Source organism: Schistocerca cancellata, chromosome 4 (assembly GCF_023864275.1).
Source record: "Schistocerca cancellata isolate TAMUIC-IGC-003103 chromosome 4, iqSchCanc2.1, whole genome shotgun sequence".
NCBI classification, from domain to species: domain Eukaryota; kingdom Metazoa; phylum Arthropoda; class Insecta; order Orthoptera; family Acrididae; genus Schistocerca; species Schistocerca cancellata.
In genome coordinates this window covers 774879494-774891780 of record NC_064629.1, presented here as the reverse complement: position 1 = coordinate 774891780, position 12287 = coordinate 774879494, and the positions used below count along the sequence as shown (strand labels likewise).

General features: G+C 34.2%; 1 protein-coding gene across 1 annotated transcript in view; it reads left to right on the top strand.

The window, feature by feature from the left end:
- The window catches only part of LOC126183777 (P protein), a 61321-nt gene that overhangs the window by 43770 nt on the left and 5264 nt on the right, over positions 1-12287 (top strand). Inside the window, exons 11-14 of the mRNA XM_049926014.1 lie at positions 4658-4796; positions 6642-6786; positions 8265-8313; positions 11298-11531. Of these exons, the coding sequence (XP_049781971.1) occupies positions 4658-4796; positions 6642-6786; positions 8265-8313; positions 11298-11531 (567 nt within the window). The remainder of the gene's footprint in view (positions 1-4657; positions 4797-6641; positions 6787-8264; positions 8314-11297; positions 11532-12287) is intronic.

Sequence of the window (12287 nt, the reverse complement as noted above, 5' to 3'; positions counted from 1 at the left end):
CTGACACAACTGTGTTCCACTAGATGGTCTACCAGATTTATTACCAAACAAAATTTTGTACACATTTTGCAGTGTCCATCCAGTATCATTTTAAAGAATAAAAAAGAAAACAGAAGCAGCTTCTAATTTGATAAATATCAAAATTTTAAACATTGTCCTGCCTGTTGTACTTAAACACTGAGAAATATTAACCTATTTCCAAACTGCAAGAAAAAATCACCACCCTAAACAACTTGGAAGCTGTAGTAAGAAATGTGAAAGTACTAGTGACAGTTTAGAGCACTGATACTTAGTTGACCTCAAAACATACCCATACAGTGAATAAATTTGATATGCTTTCTGCAGATCATAAAATTGTGGATAGCCTTGTCTTTTCAAGTCAGTTTCTCATACTTTTGTTGAATAAAATATCAATAGTTAAACATAATGTTTTATGAGCCTTCAAAATGTTAATGATTATTTTTATAGCTTATATCCCATTGCTATTCTAGAAATTGAAAAATTCAGAACAGAGCAAAGAAAGTTGGTTAGAAATAATGACATTTAACTCTCTCTTTAGCATGAACTTACTAGCTAAACAAACTCATGTTGAAAGAATTTGGAAAGAAAGGAAATGTTCTCAGTTAAAGATCTCTCAATGTTTGTTGAAACTACTTTACTTGCAAGTAGTATCTCTGATGTATACACAGCTCTTCAGCTGTACTTGTCTATGCCAGTTACTTCTGCTGGTGTGGCAGAAAAGTCATTTTCTAATTTCAAACTATTCAAAATGGTTTTTGGAAATTAGAGGCCAGTCAAAATGAAGTGCTTTAGCAAGTGTGCATGAACATGTCACTTTCTTAACTTGAATGTGGTCATTTTTTGGGTGCTTAACATAAGAGAAATGGAAAAATGTTTACTTTAAGCAATGCCTTCATTTACATAAATTGAGGCTACATGTTACATTACAAGGAGTGGATCAATTTGTCAGTTTGTGGTGTGTGTATATCTGTTCCCATATTTGTTCTTCAAATGCAAATTAGTAAGACACCCAATGTTTGTTTGCAGGTGCACCCCCAAAAGCTCAGATACACCACTGATTACTGAATGATTGTAGCCATGATACACAAAGCAGAGCGCCATGACAGTAGTAAAAATTTATATGCCCAGAAGTTCTAAAGATTTAGGGATTAGAAAAATGTATGATGAGAAAAAGAAATTATTCTGATAGTTAAGGAAAAATATGAATTGATGGGTGTTGGAATTTCATGACAGGAAAATGAAGGGAAAGAAATAGTGGGTGCAAATGTACTGTGGAAAGAAATGAGGAAGGTGACCAGCAGAATTCTGCACAAAGCAATTGAATCACTGGCAATATTTGGTTTAAGACTCGTGTAAGAACACTGTACATGGAAGAAACATGGGGACACTAGCAGGCTTTAGACATAACTTAAGACAGATTTTGAAACCAGGTTTTGAACTGTGACATTTTAGGGAAAAATGTGAATTCTGATTTTTGGTTTTGAGCTGCAGACAAAACTAAACAAAATTGCAAAAATTGTAGGAAATTGTGATGGGACCTGGATAAACTGAAGGAACCAGAGCTTATTGACATAGCATTAGGCAGAATTTGACTGAAACTGGGGAAAGAATAAAGCAGAAGATAAATTGGTGGGTCTAAGATGTAGTGAAGGCTGCAGAGGATAACATAGGTAAAAATAAGACATAATAGAAAGCTTTGGCTAACAAAGGAGACAGTGAATTTGACAAAACGAGAAAATATAAAAATGCAGTAAAGTTGTCACAAAGAAAAACATCCAAAAAATGACTAAGTGCAAAAGATAAAGCAGGAAGGGGCAGAGGACAAAAAAAGGCTGTAGAGAAGAGGAAGTGTACGTAAGGAAGGATGAGATGCAAGGCAAAATGCAAGAATAATTAGACTGTGTGCTGAAAGACTAAAGTAGACATAAAGCATGTGAAGTAGAGGATATTCTCTCAGAATTATTGCAATTCTTCAGAGAGTCATCCATGACCAAATTATTCTACTTGTTCTGAAGATAACACAGGCAAAATACACTAATTCTTCTGGAAGAATGTAATAATTCCAGTTCCAAAGGTGGCAGGTGCTGACTGGTGTAAGTACTAACATATCATAAAAGGTTGTTGCAAAAAATGTTAACAGGAATAAATTACAGAAGAATGGAAAAACTGGTAGAGGCTGACCTTGGGAAACAGTGTGGGTTCTGGAGAAAAATAACCAAGATAGTGGTGTCAATACCATTTATCCTAGACTATAGGTTGAAGAAAGGCAAACCTACATCTACAGCATTTTTAGATTTAGAAAAAACTAATGTGGAAAGGACTATACTGTTAAAGATTTTATATATAGCAGGGTTGAAATATAGGTATTTAATAGTTATTTTATTTATTTATTTATTGTTCTGTGGGACCAAATTAAGGAGAAGTCTCCATGGTCATGGAACGAGTCAATACATGAAATTATAACACGATATTAGAAACAGATAATATGAAATACAACTTCGAGAAATGACATCGCTATTATGAGTCTAAGGAAATGAAAAGGCAACGGTAGTTGAGCAGGGAATGAGACAGGGATGTAGCTCATCCCTTATACTGAAGTTGTATACTGAGAAAGCTGTGAAAGAAACTAAGAAACTTTGAAAGGAATTAAATTTCAGGAAGACGACATAGAAACTTTGTGGTTTACTAATGACATTGTAATTCTGTCACAGCTAATGACTTCAAAGAGTGGTTAAATGGACAGGATAGTGTATTGCAAAGAAGTCATAAGATGAACATTAATAAAAATAAAATGAGGGAAATGGAATGTAGACAAAGTAAATTGATGATGCTAAGGGAAATAAATTACAAATGACACACTAGTAGTAATTCTATTATCTGGGCACACAAAATACATTGACTGAAATACAATATGTAAAGTGCAGACTAGTAATAGCAATGTAAATTTTCTGAAAGAGTGGAAAATATTGTATTATAAAATTCTGTGGATTAGGAAGTCTACTGAACATTTTTTTCTGACATTATTTGTCTGTAGTGTAGTCTTGTACAGAAGTGAAACATGGATGAAAGTCAATTCAGACTACACAGCTTTTGGGATATCTTCATACAGAAGAATGCTGAAGATTATATGACTAGAGGAAATAGCTTATAAATTGAAATGGTGAAACTATATTAAAAGAAGGGCTCAGCTAGTAACTAATTCCTTGAGTCAAGTCATTATGTCTGAAAATAGAAGCAGGTGTTTGAGTAAAAACTGCAGAGGAAGACTCATTAATACAGAAAGATGGTACAAATATGTCGATAGCAGTACTAACAGAGATGAGGCTTTTACAGGACAGACAAGCATAGAGGGCTGCATCGAACCAGTCTTTGGACTAAAGACCACCACAAAAGACAAATGTTGTAGAAAACTAATTAAATACATAATTTTAAATAAAATAGATTGTGTAAATTTCTAAAGTGGTGAAGGCAAAACAAAATATCTTAAAATTGTTGGCTACTGTACACTGATTTTCCTATGATGTATAATAATAGTTTTATTTTTCCTCATAAATTATAAATAGTGCAGAAATTGACTGTAAATAAATGAAAAGCTATAATGAAATGGTGAGAAAATAACCTTCCCCAGTGATTTTGGTAAAATTTTTTCATATCCTTCATTTAAGTGAGCCAAACTTATTGGTTATGCCACTAAAGTCAAATTTAGCAGCTGTTGTATTCTATTGAAAATTTAGCTGAATTATAGTCTGGTTCATGTGTACTTGACCCTAAGTAGTAAAGTGCCAACAAATTAAAAATGATTAAGATGCTGCAGTCCCTAGAATTTTCATAAATATCCTCAAAGCTATTTTAATGTGTGTGTTCTCATTTAACATATTGGTGACCGGAAACTTAGTTCAAAGTGTCGGAGAGACCTGTTCCCATCTAACACATTATTTGATAAAATAATTTGAAGCAATCTCGGTTTCATTCCTGTCCTTAAATGGCAGAAATTGGGAAGCCAACAGTCAATTAGGATATTTGCCGAAGCACCCATTTGCCAACCTTTGATATCCTACAAAAGCTTCATTGTTGAGAACGAGCTAGCTGTATAATCAACACAATCCATGTGATAACTGTTCACTTAGTCACTTCTTTGATGCCAATTGGGTGAAATGACACTGGCAACAGCATGCATTTATGGTACTGGGCTGAAGGAAATGCCGTGAACTGTTGCTGGTTATGTCTTACACTTTTTTTGTGTGGCCCCCGTCTGCCCCCCACCCTCCCTCCTCCTTTGTGCCTGTGCCCTTGTCAGGAGTCACTCTTGCCTTAGCCTCAGAGCAGCTCTGGCTGTACACTTTGGGTGTAATCTAAAAATATCTCTGTAAATAGTGTAGATTTTTCCCAGTATCTGACTTGTCACACATTTTCTGAAACTTTGTGCATTAGAGAGCAGCAACACCAGCACTATGGCTACCACAAAGAAAAACACCAGATGTACATGAAGAGATTTTATAATCTTAAAAATATTGACTAAATATTGCCAAGTACCTACTACTTTGTCACTGTGAAGTTGTACACTTTTATACTAACTCATTTGTAACTTAAGTTTTCGTTCATTCTTGTAAAAAAATAAAGTAGCATTTATTTACAGGGTGTCAATTTTGGGTCTTTCATACTGCATATGGGAGTTGGATTAGTATTTGTCATGTCATCACTCTACATCCTACTGCGCTTCATATTCTTCAGAAATATAGAGGATCTGCGTTACAATGAACCACAAGAGGTTCAGGGTAAGTACTTTTCTCCAAATTGAATTTTCCTTAAATATGGTTTTTAAAATTTCAATTAATCATAGCTACAACCTTTCTACATTTATCTTAAAGAAAATAAATTATAAGAGACTTAACACATTGTGTGAAACTTTTCTTTGTGTTTACTAATTAGTTTTTATCTGAAAAGCATAGAAAACATAAGGAATTTAACATGGGTATCTTCAAAAACTCATATCTTGCAAAATAGCCCTCATAATATAGTGATCATTCCACACAGTTAAGCATTGGCTCTCTGAATATCTGTTTTCACAACTTTGTTTAAACAGAGACAACACAATGTATGGCATTTCAGTTTCTTGTAAATGCACTGTATTTAATGGCAAATGGGAAATTGGCAAACTCAAATTCTGTGTGGGGCTCCAGAGTTAAAATTAAATGGAAATTTATACAGGAATCATATGATAGCATAATTATTTTGAGGTAGAAAAAATTCTTATTGTTAACTATATCAAAAATATTGAATCTAAACAGTTTTAACTTTCCAGACAGCATATGAAAACAAGAGTTCATTTATTAAATGGAAAAATTATATATAATTGGACCTGAATGTGGTCTACAATTATTTTATGAAAGACTAAGCTTCCCTGTTTAGACTTAATGGAATTAACTATTTTTTAACTATCTTGCTGGCTCTTGCATCAATGTATAGGAATCCAATCATTAGACTTAATTATTCTAAGAGTGCACTTGTTGATTTTTGTATTCCATATCACCGCCGGCCGAAGTGGCCGTGCGGTTAAAGGCGCTGCAGTCTGGAACCGCAAGGCCGCTACGGTCACAGGTTCGAATCCTGCCTCGGGCATGGATGTTTGTGATGTCCTTAGGTTAGTTAGGTTTAACTAGTTCTAAGTTCTAGGGGACTAATGACCTCAGCAGTTGAGTCCCATAGTGCTCAGAGCCATTATTCCATATCACCATTTCTATAGGCAACACACTTTTATCAGTTACTGTATGCTTATTTTCCATCTGTGTTGTGGTTCATAAGCATTATAACCATGTGTCCTTGTGGTTAGTGAATACGTAAGTGAACGTCAACAATATTGGGAAAAGGAGATATTGCTACTGACTGTAAAAACTGACATGTTGAGTTGCAAACAGATACAATGAAAAGGTTCTTGCACATTGAGCTTTCAGCCAACTTTGTCATTGGTTCCATATTAACTGTATCAATTTAACATGTTAAAGTAAATGTTCAAACTTCTCATGCCACAAATTGGCCAAAAAGCGATTTATCAAAGGAATTCTATGGATTTAAAAATTTTCACTGAAAATATATTGAGTTCTTAAACAAATTTGTAGTGTTACATGGCATGTTGCCTAGCAATACAGTATATTTAATAATGGTTTCACTTATACAAAATGTTGCAATAAAAGCAGTTACCCAAATTCTTTAGAGTAATGTAAGACTCATATTTAAATAAGGAAGCAATTGCCAATTTTAGCAATTTCAAAGTCTGTTGAAATCTATCAAATAATAATACTTAATTGAGAGATTAGTAAATGAATACAAATCCATCAAAATATAAAATTAGCAAAATAAACACATTTTGTATGTTCAGACCTTCACTGGCAACAAAAACCTTGCCTGTACAGATACAGACAGGCATGTAAAAAAACAGTGAATCATTCAGTTCTAGCATTTAGTATTAAAACTAGTATTCATATTTCATATTAGATGGTCTGTAACATAAATCAAAGCTACCATATATGCTGATGTGAATATTTAACTTATTATTTCCTACATATTATGTAATACAGAAATAAGCTTCTGCTTCAGAATTAATTGCATAAATGCTGTCTTAGATTTACGGCATGAGATTGGTGTCTGGCAAAGAGCAGCTGCATCATTAACATCATATTCAAAAGATGAAGATATTGTGAGAAGAGCACTACTGAAAAAGGTGAAACACCTTACAAGAGACCTTACAGAGCGAATAAACAATGAAGGGTAATTATCTTCTTGAAACGTAACTCATTGCGTAGTTTAATGTGAATTCATACAGTGAGCTTCATCTGATTAGTTCTTTATCCACTTACCATATTCATTCACAAACTTTATTAAAGCTATTGCATGAAATTAAAGCTTCTAAGAGTGTGCTGGAAAGTAAAGCTGCTGAATTTATTCGAAAACACTTAAAGCTTTTTAAATAAAACAAATGTGTTAACACTAGACACTTCTATCCTTCGTGCCTATGTATTTGCAGTCATCTCCCACCTGTGGACGACATCTGCTGTGAGAACCCCTTCCCCAGTATGCTGAAAACCTCACGAAGGCCTTCAGACAGACAACAACCCTTAACCTAATCCACAATAGAATTACTACGCCATGTCCCCACATACCTCCAGTCCTCCCACCACTTTAAAGAAACAGCTACAAAAGGGGGGCTCCCCCCCCCCCCCCCCCCCCCCCCCGAACTTATTGTAGAAGACTCAAGGCTTCAACTATAGACCCTTTAGTCAGATACGCTACTGTTGAAAAATGGTTATTGAAGATATTGGCAACTATATCATCAACCATGCTTTCATTATGAAACACTTCCCTACTGTCTGTATATTCAGCAACTTTGTCTCCCTTTTGACCACCTTCCAAATAATTATTTAATTATTTGAATTGTTAATTTGGTCTGATAAAAATGCTCTTCACTTTTTTAATGACACTTTCTAGGATGCTATTGTAAAACTTGTCTTGCTCCCTATCATGTGGTTTGTTAGAAATTCTGATTGAGACACAAAGCATTCTCTTTCACAGGATTTTTGATTTCCTTAGTGAGTCATTGTTGCCTGTAATCACTAATCTGGGTGTTTTTGAAATTCTCTTGGGAAATACTGCTTCAAAAATGGTAACATTCATTAAGGAATATTTTAAATTTGTCATATACATCTTTAGCCTGATACACTGTGTCCCATTTCAACTGCTGCAAATGTCTGCTGAAGGTTTCCAGATTCTCACTATTTGTTAGTCTAAAACCTCTAATGGTAAAACTACTCTTGCTAGTCAGGTTCACACCATACATTTTTAACAACTGCCCATTGCGGTCTGAAAGACCATTTAAGATTTTTGTTAAGCTTATGTTATCAATTGTTAGTGTCCACAACAATATTGTCAATCAGACTCGTGGGAAAGTAAACTACTGCCCTCAGGTTAAAAAAGCTCATTATTCTCAAAATCCACTATATCATTATTACAGGTAAGGAAATTTACTTGACCTCCAGTATGCTTTCATGATGTCTAATTCAAATTTGACATAGCAAAAAAGAAATGGTTAAAGATAATTCAGTTTTAGCATTTAAAATTCTTCAAAATTCATAATGTCCAGCTGTGTTTATAAAATATAGTAGTTGTATAATGCTTTTGAGAAAGACTTCAGGAATTTATCAAATGTTGGTTACCATACTATGAAACTGATTGCTTTAATATTTTTTCAGGGAGGACAAGCCTGATTATTCTACAGAACTAGATCGTTTGCAGAACATGGTCAGTATTTTAGAGCAATTCATTTTGACCTGTAGTATGAAAAAGCCTACTCTTTTGATAATAGTTCAGGCTTCCAACTCGTTAGAAACGATACTAAGATAAACTGCAAAGCCACAGTTATCTAAAAATGCCAAGTTACGGTGGATAAAATTTGTATTGAAATTGTCAAACTTCAGTAGTTTAATTTGATCATTCTGAAAAAAATTAGTGAAAGACTTACTTCATTTGTAAAATTAAAAAAAAAATATTTTTTACAGCCTATATGATTTGATGTGGAATATTTTCAGTTTAGTATTAGTCTGCAGCAAATTTTGTGTAACAAAAAAGTCTAAAGAATAATACACAGTTAACTGATAAAATAGTTTGGTTACTGATAAATCTGCTTTAAATATTTTTTCACACATATTGGTTAGTACTTTTGAAATTTCATAGGAAAAAGTGTTATGAATTAACCTGATGCTGAGGGTTAAGGGCTCTTATATTTTCATGAACAGTTTGGTTAAAGAATGCAAACACCATGAAAAAATTAGAAGACTACTGGATACTAAAGTACTTGGACCTAGTTACATGTTTGTCCATATTCAATGCATTTAATACGACTAAATTTCCTGTGTTGAGGTGGTGTTAAAATGTGCTGAAACATTTTCCATTTTCTCTTAAGAGCTTACACTGAGTGAGGTGATGCAGTGTTTAGCACACTGGACTTGCATGTGGGTGTACAATAGTTCAAACCTGCTTCCGTCTGTCCTGATTTAGGTTTCCCGCAATCCAAATGGCTAATTTACTTTTGTGTAAGGAGTTTGTTAGTATCATATCACTTCTATGTAGGTACTAGAAATGTAAACATAAACAATTAAGCAGTTGCTGAACTCCTCACATTGTCCGAAAATTTGAAAATGTCTAGATCTGTGTAATATGTTAATGATACCAGTACAATTCTTCCACTATGCAGTAGTATGTGCAGTCTTGAAATTTCCTGACATTTAAAGTATTACTACTACTACTACTACTACTACTACTACTACTACTGCTGCTGCTACTAAAACATTTCTCATAATACTTAAGATTTAAATAAAAAAACACAATAGTTGGAACATTTCTGATCAAAATATTAATTCAGATCATAGCAAACATTTAACTGAAAATACTATTGCCACTGACTATGGCATGTAGTGTCAACATAGTAAATAAATATATCAACTAATTATAAAATCTGGTCTGTGCCAAAAATTTAGTTTTACTGTCAAAATATGGGCTATGTGCCTAACCTTAGTCAGTAAGAACTGGTCTATCAGTGTGGAAGTGGTTTAAAACATTGCCACCAGAATGCACCAGGTACTAAGTGCCACTTGTTCTGAAACAAATTCTGGGCTATGTGCCCTTGCTGTTGTTCCAAGCAGATCCACTACAGGCCAACCATGTGCTGTCTTGACCTGCTGAGGAATAGAAATCTATCACACTAGCCTGTGGAAGGCCTAACAGCCATCCTCAAAAGAACATTATCAGAGAAGTGAAGCACACCTACCTAAACCGAAGAACAGTAGGAAAAGCGCACCAGGTGCTTAACCTGCTGTCAAGCCCAGGAAAGGCTTGTCATTTTAAGTGAGAGCAGACTGACCATTCTATCAGAACCACCTGATGGCGGAAGGGTCATTTGCCAAAATATTGTGGGGCTGAAACAGTGGCATCTGACTGGACACCAAAGAACCCTGGAAACAAAACATACACCTGAAAACCCTCCAATCACTAAATATGCTGTCAGTTTTCCTCCAAATTTTATATAACAGTACATACATCTAGATGCTGAATCATAAAATTTGTTAAAGCCTTTTATTGAATTTGTTGATTGGTTGTGAAAGCCTTGTACATTAAGCACTTGGTTCCAACACTTGACATTTAAAAAATATAATTTAATTGTGCCACAGAAGTATTGCCTTTGTTTAACAATTAACAATAAGCTCACTGGTTTTAATGCCCTTACTATAACTTACATGTTGTTCCAAAATTTAAGTTTGTGGAATTCAGATAATCTTAGCACACTGTATTTGGTAAAAATTTGCCATTGTGATAGAAAACTTCCTCAGTTGCAGCATTAGTGTCTTGTATATAGTGGCAATCAACATTGAAGTAGAATCAAATAAAAAGAGAACCAGTTTGCATTGAAAGTGTGCATTCAAGGTTTCACAAGCTGTAATTATAATTGAACATATGATTTAAGAGACTAGTGTTACCAGAGTAAGAATTTCATTAAAACTAAAGTTTAGATCAGTCTTTCATATTTTGAGGATGACTGTTCTCTTTTTGTGTACTTGACACTGATGATAGTTGCAGGAGCTTTCTTGTTGACTCCCTTATTTGCCCATTTTCTCAGATAATCATTCAGTACAAATATAAAGTTACTGTTTCATAGTGTCTAGGGTTGCTGTTCTAATCAGTGACTGTTGCACCATGATACATTACTTCGTACACAAACAACTGGTAAGTTTATCTGGTATTTGCTTTATAGCAGTGCTACTTAACAATTAAGTTTATTTTGTCAAAGACTTTACTTTTCAAAAGTAAATGTTGAGGATGCATATGATAACAGTAACCTTCATCCATTTTGCTTGAGATTTTTGTTTGTTCAGTAGAACTTAGTTATTTTGACAGACTTTGTTCTTGTGTTCAGTTAAGTTTAATCATCAGCTGTAGTGTGCACAGATGCTTCTTGAAAGTGATCTGATGTGTGCTGAACATGGTAGACTGAAGTTTCAAAAATTTTGTCTGTGGCCTTCTGTAAACTTCAGCAATATAAACATTTAGCATGTTACTTCCATAATTTTTCATTTAAATGAACAAAGGCTTTTTATCTTAGTTACCTGTGTGTGTACACATTCAGGCACTTGCATTTTATAGAACTCTAGAGGCTGTTACATACTTATAATTGATTTGTTATGGAAATGTTAAAATGCATTTAAGTATCTTTTTTTTTTTTTTTTTTTCAGTATCCTATCCGTGACAAGGAATTGCTGTGGAAGTCGGGAATCACATTACTACTTGTGATTTCAATGTTCTTTTTGCATTCAGTGCCAGCCTTGAAACTTTCTCTTGGTTGGACTGCCCTACTAGGTGCAATGCTGCTTTTGCTTTTAGCTGATAATGAAGATATAGAAGGTGTACTAGCTCGTGTTGAGTGGGGGACACTGATATTTTTTGCTGCACTTTTTGTTTTAATGGAGGTATTAACATAATCTTAATTCAGAAGTTCCTTAAATATTACCTTAACAGCAATATAAATGTAACTTAAATAAAAGTAATATAAATATTTGTAAATTTCAATGTAAATATCAGAAAGATGTTGACATTTCATATTTCACTTCAGACTTGAAACTATGTACTCCATTAAACGTTTTTGTTTTTTCAGTCAATGTTGTAAAAGTTAGAAAATTTACAAACCAGAATAAAATCAGGAAAAGTGGGGCCTATATAAAAAATTTGTAATTCATACAATGGTTTCCTAAAATTGAAGTGGATAGCTGGTATGGTTCCATAATGAGAAGTTGCTTGTTGCTCTACTCTGGATTGTTTCCAGGAACTCCGCAAGATTTTCAGTTTGTCCTGATATAAAACCCTTCCTTCGTCATTTATGGCACAACTTGGCTTATACTAAGTTCAGAGAGAAGAGGTGCAGTGGTTGAGATGGTGTCGATAAGTTTTTGCCATTTTACTCCCAGTATTTTTAATGCACCATGATCTATCCACTGTGCCTGCCAAAATGCTTACTGTTGTAGCTGCCACACACAGGGCAGCTTGAAGTTGTAATTCTCTAATACATGAGAGGAACAGCTGTTCTTTCTCTTCCTACATGTGTGGATCACAGCATCTGTTCCTGAATAATCAGTACTCTCTCCTCAGTACACACTACAGATTTTTTGATCTAGATTAAACCAATAGTGGGTCATTAAAAAATTTTCCATCCAGTTCAATCTATGCTC